Source organism: Cucumis sativus, chromosome 1 (genome assembly GCF_000004075.3).
Source record: "Cucumis sativus cultivar 9930 chromosome 1, Cucumber_9930_V3, whole genome shotgun sequence".
Lineage (NCBI taxonomy): Eukaryota > Viridiplantae > Streptophyta > Magnoliopsida > Cucurbitales > Cucurbitaceae > Cucumis > Cucumis sativus.
Window position 1 is genome coordinate 26,528,267 of NC_026655.2, and position 23,369 is coordinate 26,551,635.

Below are 23,369 nucleotides of genomic sequence, written 5' to 3' on the forward strand. Positions count from 1 at the left end.
TAGTAAATTGGAAGAAGTCATTCATAAGTCTTCCAGCTGGTCCAAACCTCGACATCTATGTACTGTTAGACTTGTCAGGGAACCATCTTAGCGGACAGATTCCAACATCAATTGGCGATCTGAAGAGCATAAAGCTTCTCAACCTGGCAGACAACAACCTCTCTGGCAATATACCATCAACCTTTGGAAACTTAGAACATGTGGAGACCTTGGACTTGTCTCACAACAAGCTATCGGGTTCAATCCCAAAATCACTAGCCAAGCTGCACCAATTGGCGGTTCTTGACGTGAGCAACAACCAGCTCACAGGCAGGATTCCAGTCGGGGGTCAGATGTCCACCATGAACATTCTGAGCTACTATGCCAACAACAGTGGGCTATGTGGAATTCAAATCCAGCAGCCATGTGCAGAAGACCAGCAACCTGGAAAAGGAATAAAAGAGGAAGAAAAGCAACAAGAGTTTTCATGGATAGGGGCAGGAATCGGGTTCCCAGTTGGTTTTGCTTTTACAGTGCTAAATGTTTACATGTCTGGATATCTCAGTCCGCTGACACCACATAGACACATCATTCGCAGGACATGAGTCAGTTAACCCTTAAGTAGGAATCCCCCATGCAAACAGTCTGCATTCTAGAGACATTAATAAGCGCAAACATGTAGAAAACAAAAGGGCATACCTCAGCACAATGCAGTAACTGGTAGGATCATGGAACCTTGGTATATAAGTAGTGGCACCATAAGATAACAGTCAGTGCAAAGTTCATGAAGCAGTGAACTTTTTTGCCAATCTAGTGAAAGAAAGGAAGTAACTAGAGTTGAAGAACTTGACATTCATAAAAGAAATAAATAGATACTTTATTGGTAAATAACACTGTACTTTGCATTTCATTCTTACAACATATTCTCATGTGAGAAATGAAAAACAATGATGCACCAAGGAACACTAAATTCCAATTTTCGGCCAAAGTAAAGATCTTTTCAGGATGAATATTAACTTGTCGGCTACTTCCTCTTCCTATTATATTTGACTGGATAAGCTATTGAGCAATTTCATAAAATAGTACAGATGCAGCTCCTGTTATCCTCACTTTCATAATCAGAATCTTCAGCTTCACTGTTGCATAAGAAAAGCATGTGTGCGTACACGTACGTATCAAATCAGTAATCAGAAAACAGAAAACGTCCTAATTGTTAGTTTGCTAGCATCATTCTCATTCTCAAGCATCTTTCTAATGGTGATTTACAAATATATATATACACGTATATGTATGTATGATTTCTCCATTTTCTCATACTTTTCAACTAGCATGAACATCTTAAGAATCAAATGCAATTGCAGTTCCACCTCTCCTATATCATCACTTCCTTGTTACCACTTATACAAAGGCAAAAAGTCTCCTAATATTAGATTGAATTTCAATATGTTGTGGGAATCTGACCATATTATGTTTTATTGGATAAGAAATGGACATATTCAAGAGTACAAAAGAGAACAACCTAACGGCAAAGGACGAGAGGGCCCTCCCAAGAAAAAACAAACTAATAAATAAGGGTCTTCCAATTGTTAAAAAACATAGAAAAACTAATTAAAAAAGTGTTTGGTGTAGTTGATAATTTAAACCATATTATGTTTTATAACTTCATAATTTAAGTGACTTAGGCCACATTTGGTAACCATCTTGTTTTAATTTTTAATTTTTGAAAATTAAGCCTACAAAAACCCTTTCCATCCCTAAATTTCTTGTTTTGTAATTTCTACCAATGTTTTAAAACACCGAGCCAATTTTTTAAAACTAAAAAAGTAGTTTTTAAAAACATTTATTTTTAATTTAGCAAAAAAATCAACTAATCTACTTTTCAAAACCATTGTAAGAATATGACAGCAAATAGGCTTATTTTCAAAAACCCAATGGTAACCAAACGGGGCCTCGGGAATTCTAAACTGTTATATACTCCAACCCAATAAGATCCTCTCTCTTTTTAAAATCAAGTAATAAGTCAATGGAAGATACTATATTTCAATTATTCAGATTTCATTTGATCTTCTCAATCATGATTCATGAGATGTAAAGATTCTAAAATCAAATAATCAAATTAAACGAAGATACTATATTTTAACTATTTAGATGATATTTGATCTTCTCGATCATGATTCAAGAGATGTAAAAACCAGAGAGCATAGCCTATTCAACTCCTTCCAAGCCATTGAATCTTAAATGGAATGCAGAAAGACATAAGAAAAGAAGAAAAGTGCAAGATAAATTACCTAGCTTCAAATTCCCTGATCTCAACAAGTTCTTTGCCTGAAAAATCCATCCATTGTACTCTTTTCACATGCTTCTCCTTCGAAACGCCTGATCGCAAACTGGACTTCCTCAAACTACTCTTGATTCCATACTCATTTTCCTGCACTTTGTCACCAGACTCATCTCTACACTCTTGCTTAGATTCAAGTGTCTCAACAATGGAAACTGAAGTTCCAATGACCGATTCAACTTCTGAAGGCAAATGTGATGAGTTTTCCAAATCCAGTGGAATTGATCCAGTGGAATATATATGAGGGGCAGGTTGGCAAAGGCAAAAGGATGAAGGACAGTGGATCTTACACATCCAAAACCTCATTAAAAATCAAGCAAAAAGTATAAAAACTGAATACATAAACTACTTTTTATCACTTCTAAACTTAGCCCATTTCACCAACAACCAACAGAAGCATGAATCTCAATCAAATCATCAGCCAACACTAAACAATGCCTCCAAAACTCAAAACAGAGAAAAACCCCAGATCAAAACATGATCAAATGTTACAGAATCAAACTCCTCTACAACAAGAGAGGAATCACAGAAGAGAGAAATATGTTGAAAACAAAATCTTGTGAAACAAGAATCAAGGAAAGATCAATCGGGTAAGGCAAGTAAAACCCAGAAAGCAATCATTAAAATTTGATCCCTTGAGGAAATTCTATTCAACACAAAACAAAAAAGAATTCCTTCGACAAAAGAAATGGGAAATGTCCCACGCAACCTTTAAAGTTGGGCAAAAGGGTGTTCGTCCATACTCGATCTTGTTTTTATTCTCCCATGAAAGCTACCTTTTCATCATTATGAAAATGCAAATTAATGCAGAGGAAAAAAATAAACGAAAACGTGCGGCATAATCAAAAACTGTGGACATACCCTATTCCTCATTTGCTCTGAATTTCATCATCCAATGCTCAAATTGAAGAATGGAAGAGAATTTGAAGAGTGTACACTTACTGGGGAACTGGGATTTTGAAGTTGCTGAGAAATGGAAAGAGATTTGAAATGGGATTTTGATAAATGAAGATGAACCCATTAGTGGAAATTGAGAGAGTCGTTATCAAGAACAGTGTGCAAAATTGTTCTTCCAATTTTCTACTTTCTCTTGTTGTCCATTAGATGTGGATATTATTCTTGTCTTTCAACTTTCCTATGGTATCTATTTTATTGTTTTACAAGTTTAATTTTGGCTTAGTGAAAGCAAAATAGAACAAGAACAAACCAACAAAAAAGTTTAATTTTGGATATATTACAAAAATAAATTAAACACGATTAAATTTGAACTTTTGAACTTGTCTAACGTTCAAATCAAATGAGTTTTTTTTCTTCTTTTTTGGTGTACTTTATAATTAACGACGCATCTCTAACAGATGTATGAAATCTAACTTTCTATTTACAATGCAATGTTCTACTACATTTTATCATGTATCCTATAAATGATCATTTATATCGTTACCCTAATACGAGGGTCATAAAAAAAATTATGATGTGTTTTTTCCATTTGTCTCACTTTTTTCATGAGAAAATGGAGATCGTGGTAGAGATTATCATTGTGTTAACGACTAAATTGGTCATCCCTAACGCGATATGTTATAAAATGTGTTTTCTCCATTTTCTTACTGTTTGTTGTGAAACAAATTTTATTACGATAGAGATGTCTATTTTGCATTAGACTTCGATAGACATGGTTTATGTAGTGCAATATGACGACGTAACTAGAATGATAGATTTGATTATTAATTACAACAATATTTGAAAATTTCTAACTTTAAATAAACGAGTACACATGAATGAGCTAACCTTAAAAGATTTTAGTGAATATCAATATCATTTGGCATCTTGGTTTTTCAATACCATACTTTCTTTCTCTAAATAATATATTTAAATTTGATTGTGTTTTGTGCTATTTTATTTATTTTTCATTATTTCCTTAAAAACAATATACTTTTTTCTACTAAAAAATTAATAAATTTATTGATTTTAAAAATGTCAAATAAATCATATACATTTTTTTTATTGGAAATTCAAATAATTATTGAAATGTAGATTTTGAAATAGCCAATTTGATCCTTTTAAGTTTTTGAAATGCCAAAATTGGGCCTGTGCTTTAAATTGGGCTGATTCCTTCTATCCATTCAAAGCCCAGCTAGCAGCCCATTTTTCGTTTGGCCCATTCCATTTTGTCTTTCAACATAGGAATGGGAATAGAATGATTAATACAAATTCAAGTTGGGTATAAATTCATATAATTATTAGTTTAGTATTTAAATTAATACAACTCCTAAACATTTATTATTTTACAATCAGATAAGTGTACTCAATGTTATATCTGATCATCGTCTTAGTTATCTATTTTTTGTTGTCAATTATGTAAAAAACCAAGTAAATATGTGCAATACTCTTGAAATCTTACTTTTAGCACGATTAAACAAATTTCTTCCATTTTGAATACGAATTCAAAAGAATAATGGTAATGAAGTAAACAAATGTAGAGAACTTACTAATAGTTTGTTTTTTTTATTTTTCAATACAAATTGAAAATGAATGCAGTAAAGAAATCAGAATAAACCTAGAGAAATATAAATGGAAAGAATACTGAAGAATGATAAACAATTAAAAATCAGTATTACCTTAAAAGAATCCATCAAAGAATGAAGGAGAATAAATTAAAAAGAAAAAAGGGAAAGCGAAGAATTCCATGACACTACCGTGTGTGATTGATTTGGCTTCATAATCCTAAATTGAGAGTTGTATTTGCACACTCTAAGTGTTGAAAAAAAAAATACGGCTTATAGAAATTTAGTAACAAACTCTAGTGTAATATCGATACATTGAAACAAAATTGTCACATAATAAAGAGAAAATAAGTCATTGTAAAAAAAAAAAAAGACAAAACGAACACCGTTCATCTTTTCCTCTTTTAAGAGATAAATAAAATAGTTTTTTTTTTAATAATTTAGCTATTGATTCAACTTTTTAAACAAAGAAAAAAATGCAACTAATAAGAAATTAAAATAAAATTAATTTAATTTTAAAAGCCAAAATCGAGGTGACCGTAAATCAATCGATATTTCGTTAAGACACTTTTTTTAATTTCAGAAACCTATCTTGTTGCAAATTTAAAAAGTGGAGGGACTAAAATTTAAATTTTACCATTCAAAATTTATCTTTAAATAGTCCTATATATATATATATATTAAATTTAAATTGGCATATTGAATTGTGATTTCTACAACAACATTGCATGAAATCAAATCTTTGATCAATTATGAACCTTTTGTGCATTTATGCTCCAACACCTTTACTCATCATTTCTTTTCTTAAGATGTTTGCTCTTTTTTCTCCAAAATTCCATCTTTATCATTCCAACTTTTACCCTTTTTGCCATAAAGTTTTTGAGTCCAATCCCAAACATAACATTCCTATCAAACATCATATTCTCTCCCTCACTTTTAACTACATATAATTTTGAAAACTAATCTTATAAAAAATTACTTTTCACTTGTCGGTTTTACCAATGTTTTAGAATCAATAGGAAAGATGAGTAAAACTGACGAAAATATTTACAGCGAGATCAAAAGAGAAGAAAAAAAAACCCTAAATCCAATATTGACCTATCCATAAATATGTATGTATTGATCGTGAGAATACTAAAAGATGATTGAAAAATAGTCTTAACGTTTTATGTATTTGACAGTACTCTAATCAATATAAAATTACTTTTTAAGACACATCCAAGTTTTTAACTTTTTAAAAGCCGTTTGTTGTGAAAGAAAATATCACTTCCTTACAAAAATTTAATTTATAGTATATTTATAAGAGATTTTTTCAAAAATAGAAAAAAGTGACATACTATTTAAACTCTATAATCTATTACACTTAAATTTTTTCTATGAAGCGTAAATATTTTGTTTTTGATAATTTTTCTATTTGTAGAAAATATATTAATTTTTAAAATCTATTTCAAACTAACTGCATGAACTAATTAAAAATTTTTTGGAGCATACAAAGAAGTTTTTAACCCCAAAATGAGTTTTAAGCTCTACGATGGAATTTCTTTTTACTATCATCATGATTTATACTCATTATATTCTACACGTATTTTAAACATATTATTACACTATTTACTATTTTAATTAATTCACGAGATCTACTAAATATTATTATTATATATAAATTTACTAAGTGACAGCTTTTATTTAAACAGTCATATCTAGAAATATTCGTTAAAAAAAATATTGTACATCCACTCATTCGTTAAAAAAAAAAAAAAGTTACATTTAAGCCTTTAAAATTTACAATTACCAAAGAAATTGGATTCTCCTTAAAAATTGAACCCTTAGAGTTGTGAGGTAATTTAAGCACATGTATGTATTGGATGGAAAGGTAATAAAAATTAGAGATGTATGAAGTTGATGGTAATTATGATATTTGAATGATTGAGAGATGTGATAATGAAGAAAATGAGCAAAAGTGGTGGGTTGGTCAAGCAAATACTTTGCATTGGATTCTATTGAATGGAGAATTGAGTCGGAAGCATTATTTGTTATTGTGTGTGTCCTCGTGCTACGTGATCTTCTTTTCATGCCCTCACGGGTGTACTCTCCCCCTCTCTCTCTCTCTCTCTCTCTCTCTTTTCACCCTACACGTGTACGGTTCTCCTACCTTCTCATTCACCATCACCATTTCCCTCCTCTCCTACTGCTCTCCTAATACCTATCCTCCAAATCGAGTGTCGAACAAATTGATTGTTGTATCGATGCATTAAAAGTCGAACGTGGTATTCAACTCAATCCAATCTTTTAAAATGTTGGGTTATAGATCAAATTGGATTGTCATATTTTTTTAGACAAAGAGAAAGTATCAAATACAAATGAGAGTCGAGAGAGACGTGAAAAGTAAAAACCTTAACTTATATTACAATACATACACATCAAATTTAAGTCGGGTCAAGAGTTACGTTGACCTAATACAGACAAAAAAGAGGATAAAATTCAACTTAATTCGAAAGGAAAAAAATTGTCTATTCCAGCTTCAATTTTGAACTTAATAGTTTAAATTGTGCAGATTCTCGAGTCATTTGAATAATTATAATATTTTTAAATAGATCAAATCATTTCGTTTTTGAAAGGTCAAGTTAAATATATAATTTTTTAAAAATAACTTGCTTAAGCCCTATTTTTGTTTTTGTTTTTAAAAATTAAATCTATTTCTTCTTACCATAATTTATATATTGAATTTTTTACCAAAATCCAAAAACAAAGGACAATTTTTTTAAAGTTGCTTTTTTATTTTTCTTTTCTTTCTTTCTTTTACTATCTAATATTTTTTAAAGTTTTTTAATTTATTATACTATTTAATCAATTAAGACTTTAGTCTTTAAAATGGCTAAAATTTGAAATAATGAAAGGTCACATATATATTTAATGATCATTTGACCTTCTAGTTTTAAAAAATTAAGTTGCAAATAGTAAAGTTTTTAAGTTATTTTTAGTTTCCAAATTTTTGTTTTTTAGGTTTTTTTTTTCTTTTCTTTTTTTAGTAAGAATTCAAATATTTTATTTCAAGTATATATGAAGATTTGAATGAGTCAATTTTATCAAGTCAATGTAGGTATAGTATAGTCTGTTTGACATATATACTCTAAAATTTTGTGAATAGTAGGTTTCAATAATTATATTTTATATAAAATATTTAGAATGTTAAATTTAATTTTTTTCTTAAATTAAAGTTATTTCTCATGTTTGAGTATTTTTTACATTTTAAATTCAGATAGTGTTATATAAACTCCATAATTTCACAAGTGTTTCTATTTTATATTCAAAATAATTTTTATAATAAACGTATTTTTCATTTATTTAGTGAACGTAATTAACACATTATTAGTAAACTATATAAATTTGTGTACTTTTTTTTAATGTTTACATTTTTCGTAAGAATAGAAATTGTGAGCATTTAACTATTGTATAAAGTGAGAAATATTGACACTTTTAATATATACGTCGAATTTTTAATCGAATTTAATGTTTTTTTTTTAATTAGCCAACAAAAATTAGAATCAAACGAATTTTGTTGTTATGAACTGAATTTATGTATATTTCTTTCATATTAAAAAACGTTGGAAGTATATTTCAAAAGAAAAAAGAAAAAGGAAATATCTTTTTTTTTTTTGTAATTAGGTAAAAAGGAAAGAAAAGTTGAATGTAAAGTGTGGAAAGTTGGAAAAAGAATGAAGAGATTTTACCATTAGTCATTTAATTTAGTTACTAAAGTTAGTAAAAAGGTTGATGAATATTTATTTCATTTGAAAAATATGGCATAATTATTATAGCTTCACCCTCAACTTTTTCATGCTTACATCACAACCATTATCATGATATCAATAAACCATATATATCATAAAAGTTAATGCTATACTATATGATTTGATCCTAATCTTAATTGTTCTTCTACCATGGTAATAGAGTAGATGTGGATAAAGGAAGAGTGGTTAAAGTTAGATTAAAGCTAAAATAAATAACTAAATAAAGTTAGTCAACTCATTAAAGGAAAATTAATGGAATAAACACAATTTATTAAACAACTTCTTTTGAAATTAGGACTTTTCTTAAAGAAGATAATAAGAAGAAAAGTATGTGTCAATAAAAGAAGAAGAAGAAAGGTAAAGAAAAGGGAGATATTGTTATGACATTATACAATTTTTGTTTCTATACGAATCAAATGAGAAAATTAAATCGCATCGAATTGAGATTTTTTTTTTCGATTTAAAAGTATAAGAAGTTTGTTTTTTACAACTTTGAACTTGTTCGAGAGTTTTGGAATATATAATCAGAAACCAAGTTGAGAGCTTATGTTATAATATACATAATGATCAAATCGAACTAACGATTTATGGTTTGGTTTGATCGTGTTTGATATATATTTTAAGTCAAATCGAATCTTGAATACTTTTGGTATGTGATAGTTTGAGCGTAACTCAACTAGTTAATTAAATATATACAAATATTAGAGTTTTTAATATTTACTTTCCTAAGTTGTTCGAAATATCCAAATAAACAAATAACACGTGTTAAAAGTTTTATATATTTTTTTATCAATAGATATAGAGAAACTTTGGATCTTATAGTTTTTTTTTAAAGAAAAAATTAAAGTCACGTATTAGGTTAGAAAACGTAGGTGATCATAAACAAAACTATGACTTTTGTATAGTGTCTTAATTGTTTAGTGTGACGAAGAAATTTAAAGTTTAAATTTAATCGAACTTTAACTTCGAATGAAAACCAAATTATTATATTTTTTTCTCAAAATACAATTTAAGAAATCTTCACAATCAATAACATAAAGTTTGATCAAACCAGAAGTACACTTCTAATAAAGTTGTATATATACTCGTCTCTAATTAAGTTGATACACGAATCTACCTAAAATATGTTCAACACAAACTAAGTATCAAAATGCATGCATGAAAAGTCGTTCAAGTAAGAAACTCATCTCTATATTATAATTTAATAAAAACAACGCTCTAAAATTACTTTAATCATACTATTATAAAAGCGTTAAGCTTATGAACATACACGGTAATCTAATCGTTAGTTAAAAGTTTAAACCAACATCCGATCATATCGTTATATGACATTTAACGAATTCCATGCATCCTATTCTTTTGTGTCACTACTCGAAAAAGGTATTTGTTAAATATGCCTTAATGAAAAGGTTTTATAAAGAGTTGATTAAAGTTAAAAAAGATGATTAAAGAAAGAGAGAGGAAGATTAAAGGGAAAAAGTGGAGAAAAACAAACAAGGATTGAATTAGACAAAAGTCATGGGTAAAATTAAAAGGATAATTAAAAAAGTTATTCTTTTTAGTTAAATTGAAAAGCACTTTATGAAGGCGTAAATATAACTTAGGAGAAAGTGATTGATAATAATTATTCATAAAGCTTAATTTATATATCTTTATAAGATTCCTTTTATATATATATATAATTAAGCTATATTCATTATGTCTTTTAAGTGATTACATTATTTGATTTTTATGTGATTATTTGGGTATGATTTCAACAAAGGATGCTTTAATTGGAATTTTGGGATTATGATTAAAGTGTTCTCCACTTTGTTGACATTTTAAAAACAAGTAGGTTATGCTGATTTTTTTTTTCAATAATGAATTTTGTAATTATATATATATAAGATAAAAACAATAACAAATAAAAGTATTAGATACTTCAATTGAAGTACAACGTGCAAGTTGTGTTTATGTAACTCGAAAGTTGGAAAATGAAGTTAGGATGGTAGGTATGTTCATGTATCGCTTCATAGTAGATATATACATTTTTAAAGAATTATACAGTTGTGCATAGATTGGCTAACCTAATGTATGTACATTCGATGAATTAGTTAACAACTTAATAGATATAAATTTTACAAACTTATAATTAGACACGAAATTCGTAGATTTATGTGAATTTTTTGAAGGGGTCATTTTTCAAATACAACAAAATGGGTCAATATTTAAAAATATATAATGCGGTTTTAAATTTTATTAATGTTAAATACTACTAGACAATAATAAACATATTAATGTTTATCAAGTTCTATCAATGATAAATATTGATAAAAAATTTAAATAAAATAACATATAACAATTTTATTCTAAAAACAAATGAATATGATACATATTCAGTTATTTATTGTTTTGTTTCTTTTATCATCCTTCCCGTCTCATACACATAACACATGTAAATTGAGCTATATTCTTCTGACGAATTACTTTTAGAGACTCAACTAAAATTGATAAACCTCTCGGATATGAAATACGAAAACAAAGTTAGCACTTTTATGTTTTCAAATAATTTAAACAATAATTGTGGATTTAAATCGATAAAAAATAAAGAAAAAAAAATAGATTAAAATGGTTGAATATTTTGAAAAAATGAGAGTGTGTTTAAGTTGGGTGTGGGTGTGACGCACTAAGCGTGACCTGCGGGTGAGGTACGAAAAAAGGGAGGGGGGGTGATTGGAATTGCAACGGCTACCTGCTTCTCGTTGATCGATGACTTACTTACTTTATTATTATTATTTCTTTGGGAAATGGGAAATTTCGTCCCCTATTTTTGAAATTACGTAATTACCCCCACTGTTAATTACCATGCTTCCTTTGTCCGTTACCGTTGGGGATAATTTTATTTATTTATTGGAAATGCGTTGTTGGAATATTCTAATTATTCTTCCCCTGACGTGTTTCCCCCCTAATATTACTATTCTAATCCTCTAAACCCCTTAAATAATTATTATATATATATAGAAAATTTTAAAAATAACAAAATAAATTAAAATATAACTAAAATACATTCTAATATATATATATATTTATAACCAAAATATTATAAAATTAAAACAACTTAAATGGATTTTTTTACTAAATAAATTAATGATAAAATGACTTTTACTGTAGGTTTTGAAATGGGTGGTTTTTATACAATAATAATTGTTTTTTTTACAAAAATTAATTATGAGAGAGGTTTATTGGAAGGATGCATGACTGGAAAAACGTATATTTGACCTTATTCAGGTATTTGACGTTACATATTAGTGTGTTGTTTGTCATGAACGAATGTTAATTTATAAAGTGAAACGACGTTGTATAACCTTACTGTATATGAAGCTATAGTGATGTGTTTTATTTATGTAACTTATAATTGAACTATGTGCGGGGTTACTGGAATTGAGGAAAGGTCGAGAGAAGGAAAATAATGGGTCGAAGACTCTACGCAATTCCAATGTCCAGGAAGGCTTCCTCCATCTTGATCTTCAATATGTCAAGATCACTAATCGAATGCAAGGTCCAGAAGTCCAATTTTATTTTCTTACTTTATTTAGACTCTATATTTGTTTTAGTCTCGCTTTCTTTTGTGTTTATTGTTTGAATTTATTATTTTAGTAAAAAACCAAGACTAAAAGTTGAACAAACATTCAACCATTAAGAGATGGCGATGATATCTTAACTTTAATATTTGAATGGTTCTAAATTTTACGAATTTAAGTATTTGTATATATTATATATATTTTTTTGTTGTTTTTGGAAGTGAAAATAAAAATAGATCACGTGAACTATTCTTTTGATCTCAATGTTCCCATGTGTCATTTTACATTAATTATTAAATTGAATAAACATAATGTGAATTTATTCCAATTTCTTGGCCTTTCTATCAAAGAAACAAAAAAAAGTAATCTCTTCACTTTGAATTCAATTTTTTATACATAAAAACATTATAAATAGATGACAACAAATATTGTCATATTATTTTTCTCATACATTTTAAATTAAAATAAAAAGAAAAGCATTTTTAGGAGTACTCTTACAGTGATAACCGATATTTCATCCACCAAACTAAGTTTCACGAACAAATTCACAGTAGTCGTTAAAACTAATTTATTGTTAACAACTATTCAACCATTTAAATGTTTACATAAAAAAGAGTGTTTTTTTTAAAATATTTTAATATTTTTTACACTATACAGTATAGTAGGTTATATTGAATTTAATTACATATAGATGAAAATATTGTTATTATTGTTTATTATATATTTGTATTTTTTTTTAAGGTGGGAATGAAATGGGTTGATTGTTGATATGATTTGGTGATGAAAATGAATGAAGTTTTGGACATATTTGTTTATATAGAAGTGTGTGATGTGATTAATTAATGCTGACTGAATTAGGGCATACTTTATTGATTCATTGAGATTGGAGGACTTGTGGGAAAATCAGAAGGTGAATGATGAATTCCAATATGAAAAAATGTGCACTAAGATATCAAATAATTATGGGTCTCTTTTTACTTTTCTTTTTTAGTGGTGGGATGAATGTGGAGTTTTCTTCTCTTTTTCCCTTTACAATAGTGATGGCCATAATGAATGGGTATAGGTATATGTGTATTGTAGAAGGTTATATAGCCCTATACCCACACACACAAATATATATATATGTGAATATAATTTGATTATACTATGTATCTTATTGATTGTGCTTTTGTATTAGTTTTTTATTTTTTGGGTTGTTTAGAGAAAGTTTAATATCAATGATCTACTTTATATAAATATATTGTGTTAAAAAATAAAAGTGACGTCTTTTTAAAACTAAATAATGACTTACATATGTTAAGTCATGTTTATAATGTAGGTTATTATCAGCAAGGGTAGTTTAAATTACGAGCTATATGTATATTTATTGAACTGTCATGTAATCTAAATAAATAATATCTTAAAGTATAATAAAGTTTTGAAGATTAAGTCAATATTTAGAGTGTGGTTGATAGAGAATTCGAATCTTATTTTGTTTTTATTTTTTAAAATTTAAATTTTGCTTTCATGTTAGTCTCTTTCTATTTGTTAATATTTAGAAAGAAGACATGGATTAATATAGCATGCTTGAGTGGAAGTTTCTCGTGCAATCAACAACACCATCTATGTTCACTGAATGATTTTAATAGTAAAAAGTCATCCTCACAAATTAATAAGGTCATTTCGTCATGTTTTATCTCCACTCACCTGTTATTTAAGAAAATTCTCAAGATGTAATTAAATATAATTTTTCAAAACTAAGCACGCTTAACTATGAAGTTCTTATGAGCAAACCACTAAAGAGGATGATCGATGTTTGTCTTGTTAGTACATGTAATGACTTTCAATTGTTTTAAGTATTTTCTTAATCATACTTTTGTATCAGAATAATCTCTCTTATTCATATGAAATCTTTGCGCATTGGATCTAAATAAATAAACCGTTCACATTATACGCACAATTGAGTGTATACTTAAATCTCGTGAAGTGTTTATGTAATAGACTTGGTAAAAAAAAAAGCTATATATATTTAGTTGTTGTTGTCTAAGAGGTTTCTAATTTTGAGTTTGACAAAATATGTCATTATCATTAACAATCCAAACTATAAAATAAAAAACAAGAAATTGGTCTATATCATACCTAATTTAAAGAAAATATATCTATTAAAAACTCATAAAGAGAACAACCGACACGATTTACTCCAACCAAAATGATTAAGACATAGAAATCCAAACGTCTTACTCGCTAAAAAGGAATCAGTGATTGTACTATCTTGTTTTATTGTCAGCTTTGATTAACATGCTTAACCGTTTCCTCCATCCTTACTCGTGAGATGTTTAATTTGCTTATGAAAAGATTGAGATCATAATTTCTAATGTTGGTTTTTATTAATGTTTCTGTTTGTTTTACCCGCCAAATTGGAATAGTGCTCTCGAGGATCTTGAATTGCTTTTTTTTTTTTTCTTGACTTCAAATTTTCCTGATTGGTTGATATCTCCTGATTATTATGATACCGGGAAATTTATCTTAAGGTCTAAAGTTGTGAGGTGGTGATATTGTTTCGTTTTTGTTATTGTATTAAAAAAAAGACATAGAACCCAAACTTCTTTTTAATGGTTTGAAATGCATGTGTTCAATCTTAGTCATTATATCAATTTACTAGTAATTTTTTTTTATAAGGTATTAGCACTTTTGTTACAAAATTTGAAAACATAATTACATATTAAAATTATATAAATTTTATACAATTTATTGGAGAGAATAAAATAGAAATTTGTTAGAAATAAAGAAACTAAAAATATACATTTAAAAATGTATAAACTAAAATTGATGACAAAACTTCTTAAAATAAATATTGAAAAATATTAAAACTTCTTTTTTGGTTTATTTTTTGAAATAATAAGTAAAATAGAGTGAGGAAAGAACAATAATGAGAGTTTAATTTATAGTATTTTATTCTATTTCCCTTTTCCTTTGATGGATTAAATAATGTAAAAGTGGAAGGAAAAGTCTAAAATTTAATGGGTGACAGAGAAAAGAAAGGTCCCATTAGCAAAAAAGTTGTCATCTTTAGATTATGTAATGTAAGTAAATATCCAAAAATCTTTCATCTCCTATGGAAATTTGACCATGCAAAAGCAAACCCATTGGTCCTCGTAACCATCCGTTTCCCATTACAAATTTTTTTAAAAAAGAAATGAACACATGAAAAAGAAAACATGATTTGTAATTGTACAGCAAAAATCCGAATCGGAGGGAAAATGACAAGAAAGTGGGGCAGTTTTCTTGAGGGGGAGAGAGAGAGAGATTGAATGCTTTTTAGAGAAGTGCGCGTGTGGGTTTTTGAGAGAGAGAGAGAGAGAGAGGCTCTCTGTGAAGTGGGTTTTTGGTGGTAGTGGCCATCCGCCATTGTTAGTTCTTCAGCTGAGCTTCTTCTTCTTCTGTTTTTGGGGTTTTCTTCATTTGGGGTGTAGTGGAGGAAATTGCTGTGGATCTTTGATTTTGAGAGTGTTTTTGGACATGGGTTCTGCTCGATTTAGCAGATGCAGGACCGTGGAAGCTCTTGTCGTCGTTTTTTCTGTTTTGGGGATGGTTTCTTTGTGCTGTGGGACGAGGTTGGAATCAGGTTCTCGCCAGAAGCTCGAGGTGCAAAAACACCTCAGGCGTTTGAACAAACCTGCTGTTAAAACCATTGAGGTTTGTTTTCTATTCAAATGGGGCTTTGATTCTGGTGGTTCTTCCTCTGTTTGGTTTCTGGGAAAGTGGGGGAAAATGTGGGGAAATGTGGGGAAATGGGTGTTTTTCTTCATTTTCTCAGGGACCAAGCAAGGATGGATGTGTATAACTTCCTTCCCATTTTTGCTCGAATGGGATTTTCTTCCTGGGAAAATGTTTGGCTTCCTTCATTTTCTCTGGAACCAAACAAGAACGGATACATTCTACCCAAATGGGGGTTTTCTTCTAGTGTCACTCAGTTTGGTTCCTGAGAAAATGTGGGAAAATGCTTTGTTTCCTTAGTTGTCTCCTTCACATTTTCTCTTGAAATCTCTATATCTTAACTTTCTCAGGAGCCAAACACCATATATTGTTGTCTCTCTTTGTTAAACTTCACCGAAAACTTGGCTGAAGATGAAGTTTATAACCTTTTACAATTTAGAACAAAGAGGGTTTTATGGGTTTTTATGTTGAGAAAGCTCTTTGATATTGTTCTCATGTTTGTTCTAATGGTTCAACCAGAGTCCAGATGGGGACCTAATTGACTGTGTTCACATGTCTCACCAACCTGCATTTGACCATCCTTTCCTCAAAGACCATAAAATCCAGGTTTGTTCTAGTTTGAGCTGATAATTTTCTTTCATTTTCTCCTCAAAGTCTTAACTCACAAAAGTTTGTCCACGGTTCTTTTTGGTTTTTCAGATGAGGCCAAGTTTTCATCCAGAAGGGTTATTTGATGAGAACAAAGTAGCTGAGAAAGCCAGTGAAAAACCAAAACCAATAAACCAACTGTGGCATGTTAATGGAAAATGTCCCGAAGGAACTATCCCCATTAGAAGAACAAAACATGAGGATGTTTTGAGAGCAAGTTCAGTCAAAAGATACGGAAGGAAGAAGCACAGATCAACTCCAATACCCCCAAGGTCTGCAGAGCCTGATCTCATAAACCAAAGTGGTCATCAGGTAATCATCGTATTTCTCCTTTTACTTTATCTCTTTAATGTTCTTTTTTTCAGCTCTGATTTTGTTCTTTTTGGGCTTGTCTAGCATGCGATAGCTTATGTGGAAGGAGATAAGTATTATGGAGCTAAAGCAACTATGAATGTGTGGGAGCCCAGTATACAGCAGCCTAATGAGTTTAGCTTATCACAGCTTTGGATATTGGGTGGTTCTTTTGGTGAAGATCTCAATAGCATTGAAGCTGGTTGGCAGGTATCATCATCATCTTCATGTTACTGACTCAAAATGATTGAACTTATAAATGAGAAAAATGTCAATAACTTCTTATTCTTTCTTAACATTATTAATTTCTTGCCATTATTCCCCTTCCATGTATCAGGTTAGTCCTGATCTCTACGGCGATAACAATACTAGACTCTTCACATACTGGACGGTGAGCCCTGCGATACACATTCGAACATTTTTCCAGCGGGTTTTTTGGATTGTCATTGTTTCTTTTGCTTACTTGTCTCTTTTTTTTTTTCCAGAGTGATGCATATCAAGCTACAGGCTGTTACAACCTCCTATGCTCAGGCTTTATTCAAATCAACAGCGATATTGCAATGGGAGCGAGCATCTCTCCTGTCTCAGCATACAGAAATTCACAATACGATATTAGTATACTTGTCTGGAAGGTAAAAGCCAAAACCTGACCGCTTTATTTTTAAATAGCATGATAGTGTTTCTAAAACAAGGAGAAAAATCCAATACTTACGAAAATGATAGTACCAATGAAAGATGGCATGTGGGGGAAGAATCAGATGATGGTTGTTTGTCTCAATCCCAATTGATCACTCAAGACATTTCAAATCTTTTGGCCATTTCAATAAATACCTTGCTGCAATAAATGAGACACTGGTTGGGAGGGTGGGGGGAGATTTGAAACGAGAGTGCATTATTGTGGTTATCATGCTGCTGCTTAGAATCTCTTGGCCTTAACCATGACAGGTTGGCCTTAGGGGGCCACCAAAAGAGATAAACGTAAGGGGTGGAGATTTGAAATAGCTGGCTGGAAAAATGACCAGACCATTAGGAGAATGGTTAACACACATAATGGCTATTGATATTGATTAGTTGAAGTGTATATAAACTTGTTTGACCCACCGTGTCTCTTGACAAGACACCATAACCAAGTCTCGGGCTCTTTTCGAGTCTGTGCTTGGCAGATCTGAAATGAAAACCACTTTAAACTAATAGTTTTGTTTGTATTAGATTGGTTTCTCGCATAACATTTACATAAGTGGTGATTGATCTATGCAGGATCCAAAAGAAGGGCATTGGTGGATGCAATTTGGAAATGGTTATGTGATGGGATATTGGCCTTCATTCTTATTCTCATATTTAGCAGACAGTGCTTCCATGATAGAATGGGGAGGGGAAGTTGTGAACTCAGAGCCAAATGGAGAACACACTTCAACTCAAATGGGGAGTGGCCATTTCCCAGATGAAGGATTTGGTAAAGCAAGCTATTTTAGAAACATTCAAGTTGTTGATGGATCCAACAATCTGAAACCCCCCAAAGGCATTGGCACATTCACAGAACAACCTGATTGTTATGATGTTCAAACAGGTAGCAATGGGGATTGGGGCCACTTCTTTTACTATGGAGGCCCCGGTAGAAACGCTAATTGCCAATGAAAAAGATGAAATGAATGACCATTCTACCCTCCATGTCCTTCCCTCACTGTAAACTACCTCTCTTAGGCTTAGTTAGAGGCTATATGTGACATTTTCTCACTGGTGGAAAGTTTTGGCTCTGTGGGTCTCTTTTCTTTTTTTCTTGTTTTTTTTTTAGAGGAAAAAGATTCTCTCCATGTAAGTGGTGGGGTGTAGGGGAAAGAAAGGGCCAAAGTTTCTTAAAAGCCTGAAAAGAAACAGGGGCCTTTTGTTATGACTTGATAATGATGAATGTGTATTTTATTAGTTTGTTCAGTATACTCCTCTCCCTTGGAGGTGCTTTATTAATGAAGAATGGGCTTTTTTATATTTTTATTTTGTGGACTGTGAGGAATATTGGTGCAAAGGAAAAGGAGATTCTTTTATTAATGGGATTTGTTTTCACTCTATTGTTTATTTGATTTTTATTAACAAGGGTTAAGAAATACTTCTGTCTTCTATAAAAGTGGAACCACCTTCTTAACAACTAAAAAGTATCCTTTCTGTAAAATATTATTTCAAGAAATTAATATCAATATTATATATATATCATTAACATAATTTGTTTCTTGTATGAAGATTGAAGATACCTTGGAATGAAGGCAGTAGATTCTCTACTTGGATGACATAGAAGATAACTTAACTTAGTATAGCTTTATTGCTAATAGTTGTAGGGGGAGGGAATTGACACAAATAACAATGTGAAAATAGCAAATAATAAACTTTTTAATAACTGGTGAACCAAAGGGTGAGTTATCTTTTTTACCCACTCAATGGAACTCTTCTAAATTAACAAGTTGTCGATACTCCTAAATCATATGTTACGAGTCATTTTTATCAAGTCATAACAAAAGGCCCCTTGTTTAGATGTAGATCAACCCTTTTTATGGTGCCTTTTAATCACAAAAAAAAAAAAAGATCCCAAGTAAAGTAAAGTAAGGGAAATTTGGGATGTGATGTGCATGCTAGTGATAGTGAATGGGTACTATATCTTTCCCATTTCCACATACTTGCTTGTCTCCCTTTTGAACCTTATCTTGTCCCACTCAATTCTCCTTCACAATCTCACACTTTCTACCTTTTTCCTCTATCCTCTGCTTCCACGTGAAAACAAAAGGTTTTATCTTAAACTTGTTTCGAATTCAACAACACGTCACCTGAGTGTTCGAACGTACGACATTTAGATTGAAACATAATAGAACTATGCTAAAATCAAAGTTAATTTTAGTTTCTTTGAGATGATGTTATTAGTAAGCTTTGTGAGAATCGTATCTCTAACTTCAAGGTTGACAGGTTAAACACTTTGCTAACTAACTAAGTTATGCTCATTTGGGCTTTACGTTTATTTATGATTCTTTGCATCACTGTTTTCGTTGTATCTATAAAACATAGAAAATTTTTATTTTTGTTTTGTCTCGATTCAACACTAGTTTTCATTTTGAATTTAATCCCTAAAAGTTTTAAAACATTACTGTTCTACTTTTAACGTTTGTGTTTTGTTTTAATAGCTTTCGAAAAGTTGTTTTAGCTTTTGAAATGTGGCTGAAGAACTCAATAACTGTATTTAAAAACGATGCAAATCATAGTAAGACATGAAAAATCAATACACACCAAAAAATAAAAATAAAAGGTTATACTTTTTTGAAACTTAGAAGAATATAAAATCATAACTTAAGAAGTAACATTTTTATAAATAGAGACCAAACTTTTTTTTCCCTTTTGTTTCTTCGATTGGAACATTGGAAAGTTCACAAAAAGTAAATTAATATCATATTTTTATTTAAATATAAACTTTTTGGGAGTTAGAATTACTTTTGCTAAAAATATTTATTTGCATTTTCAAGAATCTCATTATTATATTTTGAAATTTTTTTCAAACTTTCTAAATAAAAGAAAAAAAGTGATATTATAATGTTTTGAACCCAAATCTAAATTGGATTTTGAATTTAGAATTTGTGTCAGCCAAATTAAAGTTTCAAAGATTTGTCCTAAAAGTGTTACAAATATAATAATTTCAATCTAACCCTCTAGATCTTATTTTTTATTCCTATAGTGTATTTCATTATACGTATATTCAAATATCATCTTTCTTACATGCACGTAAAAAACTTTTTAATCGTGTTTTTAACGATTAAAATGAGCTTAGTATAATGATAGTTAATAAATGTGAAAATTCGATCTCCATACTGGATTGTGTTAAGAAAACAAATGGATTGTTTTTTAATATACAGTTAATCTAAAGTTATTTTTAAGTATAGCAAAATGAACAAAAATATTTACAAAATATAGCGAAATATCACAGTCTATCTACGATAGATCAAGGTAGACTACTATTTGTGTCTATCTGTATTATGATAGATATATATAGCAGTCTATTACAAATAGCTTACGATGTTTTGTTGTATCTGTAAATATTTTTAGAAATTTTGTGATTTAAAATAATTTTTCTTAATTTTTTTTTGTATATAAATAGATCATACAAAAACTTTATCTTACCACCACTCATAGCTGTGTGATTTTTTAATAGTGATGATTTGCATGTTATTGCACATAAAAAGAGCTTTTAGTGCTTTTAAATTATATTTTTATTTTAAAATATACACGACAAAAAAAAAAACGTCCCATTTTTTTCAATAAATTTTCCTATCAATTGTAATTATAACAAAGTGTATCAGTGATAAATTTATAAATTTTATCCAACGCTATGATCCATAACTGAAAATAGACTATAGAATAAGAATGTATCATTGATAGATTTTGTTAAATTTATAAATTTTTATTTTAAATGTTGTTATATATGTTGATATTTTGATTGTTCGTGTTTGATTATTCGCCCTTCAAAAGTACGAAATTTAAATAAATAAAAAAAACCCTTGATGTGTTGGCTATGAAGGATGATTAGGTGCCAACGGGCCTTGTGTAATTCATGGGTCGATAGTCACCTCCTTTGCAACTTTATTGGCCCAATTGGCCCAAAAATCACTCACACTTTAGAACCACTTTTTGGGTAAGCTAATTCCTTTACTTTTCTTTATTATCATATAAGACTTAAAACCTTATAATTTTTTTCTATACAAACAATAATTTTAAATCTAAATTAAAATAACGTGTATGCTTAACTACACATGTTTAAAATAAGGCATACTCTATTTTCTAATATATCAAACCTATTATACATTATTGAAAAAGAGATCAATCTTTGGTAGGGTTATTGAGTTATCTTTCGATCTCTATTTGAGGGAGCGATTAATTGAGTCGTGAGCTTATTCTCAATCATCAAGAGTATTTTCCGTCTGTGTTTTCTTCTATTCTACGTGACTTTTACCTCACACTAATGTAAAAAAGGGAATCTACTGTGTCAAAAGTGGGATCCAGGATTCGGACCCCCGATATTCCCTTGCATCCCCTGTGACCTGACAACATATTCCTTACTTGTATTAAAAACTTATTATAGTCATTTTAGCATGCCTTATTCTCACTCGCATGCATCATAGAAAAATTCTCGAAATGTCACCCAACATAGAATTACTCAAAGCTAAGTACACTTAACTTTGGTTAGTTCAGCATATACTTGAGTGAGAAGATCTGAAACTAGTACCTCTTTATCGACTGGATCATACTTAAGGAAAAATGACCTTTTTAGTATTTAGAGTTTGATGAATATGTGCATTTGGTTAGTTTTAAAAATAGACATTTTTAGTCCCAATGTTTATAGGAATAGAGTCATTTGATCTCCGAGTTTTCAAAATGTATATTTTTAGCCCAATAATTTTTAAAAATATGTTTAAAAGATCCATAAAATAACTTTATACTTTTATTTTAAATAATTACATGACATTCTAAATTAGAATAATAACTTATAAAAATAATATCTATAAAGCTGTTTTTTTCTTCTAATTTTAAAAATGATATAATTATTTTTAAAAGATCAAACATAAAATACTTTTAGGATCTTATAATTACATCTTGAAAGCTCGAGAACCAAATTAGTATATTAATATAAACTTGGAGAATAAAAAGAGTTATTTTTCAAACTTAGGGATGAAACACACATGTTCGTTAAAACTTAGGAACTAAAGAGTAATTTTTGCTAAAGTTAATCGATTCAGGCTTGTGCTACCTAAGTTCCATTGATTATTTGCCCATTTCTCTACCAACAAATTGTGAATGGTATATGTTAGATAGATGTAAGGGTTAATGGATTGAATTGAATTAATTATTGGTGATGAAGTGAGTCTAAATTGAGCACAAAAACAAATAGATGATTAGAGTTTACTTAAAAAAATAAGAAGAAAGATGCGTCCTTGGTTGAACATCTAACCCATGACTATGACTACAAAAAAATGATAAAACTTCTATTCATTGAAAGACTTCATTGACTCTTTGGTTGATTTGTCCATACAATTTTCAAATGGATTCAAAATCTACATACCATTTTTTAAAAAAGTTAAAAGAAAGAGAGAGATTTGCTAAAGAAAGTCAAATTTGTCAAATACAAAGGCAAAACAACAAAACAAATGGACCTTTTCATTCCTACATAACTCCACACATTCTAACACCCATCAAAGATAATTCTTACATTTATTCAAACAAATTGCTTCACTTTGTTTTTTGTTTTTAAGAACAACTTATTAAAAAAATTATTCACTGTAAGACTTTAACTCATTCTTTTTTCATTTGAAATCAACTACGTGGTAACGTTTTTTTAGTACAATAAATGTGAGATAAGAGACTAAATTTTGGACTTTTTAAGAAGAAGCTATACCAATATCAGTGTGAATTACATAAACGTTGTCCACACAAGATGGAAGATGGAGATAGTCTTTTTATTTATTTATTAAAAATTTTCAACCAT

General features: G+C 29.6%; 2 protein-coding genes across 2 annotated transcripts; one reads left to right on the forward strand and one right to left on the reverse strand.

Moving 5' to 3' along the window:
• Window positions 1–831: 831 nt before the first annotated feature.
• On the reverse strand, window positions 832–3,413 carry LOC101217749. The gene is made up of 3 exons (XM_004144022.3): window positions 3,179–3,413; window positions 2,268–3,093; window positions 832–1,115 (listed from the first exon to the last, which is right to left on the reverse strand). Exons 2-3 carry the CDS (start codon window positions 2,621–2,623, stop codon window positions 1,052–1,054), a joined length of 420 nt encoding a protein of 139 aa, XP_004144070.1. The 5' UTR covers window positions 2,624–3,093; window positions 3,179–3,413; the 3' UTR covers window positions 832–1,051.
• Window positions 3,414–15,448: 12,035 nt separating this feature from the next.
• On the forward strand, window positions 15,449–18,850 carry LOC101217988. Its single transcript, XM_004144023.3, has 7 exons — window positions 15,449–15,841; window positions 16,382–16,468; window positions 16,562–16,822; window positions 16,907–17,071; window positions 17,199–17,252; window positions 17,347–17,493; window positions 18,119–18,850. The coding sequence occupies exons 1-7, from the start codon at window positions 15,665–15,667 to the stop codon at window positions 18,494–18,496; spliced, it is 1,269 nt and encodes a 422-aa protein (XP_004144071.1). The 5' UTR covers window positions 15,449–15,664; the 3' UTR covers window positions 18,497–18,850.
• The last annotated feature ends 4,519 nt before the right edge of the window (window positions 18,851–23,369 follow it).

What these genes read in the sequence shown, in the direction of transcription:
- LOC101217988 (XM_004144023.3), top strand. Translation starts at nt 15,665, where the DNA reads ATGGGTTCTGCTCGATTTAGCAGATGCAGGACCGTGGAAGCTCTTGTC. An exon ending in CTGCTGTTAAAACCATTGAG is followed by an intron (nt 15,842 to 16,381) that starts GTTTGTTTTCTA and finishes TGGTTCAACCAG; the next exon opens with AGTCCAGATGGGGACCTAAT. An exon ending in TTAGTATACTTGTCTGGAAG is followed by an intron (nt 17,494 to 18,118) that starts GTAAAAGCCAAA and finishes TGATCTATGCAG; the next exon opens with GATCCAAAAGAAGGGCATTG.
- LOC101217749 (XM_004144022.3), bottom strand. Translation starts at nt 2,623, where the DNA reads ATGAGGTTTTGGATGTGTAAGATCCACTGTCCTTCATCCTTTTGCCTT. An exon ending in ATCAGGGAATTTGAAGCTAG is followed by an intron (nt 1,116 to 2,267) that starts GTAATTTATCTT and finishes CTTATGCAACAG; the next exon opens with TGAAGCTGAAGATTCTGATT.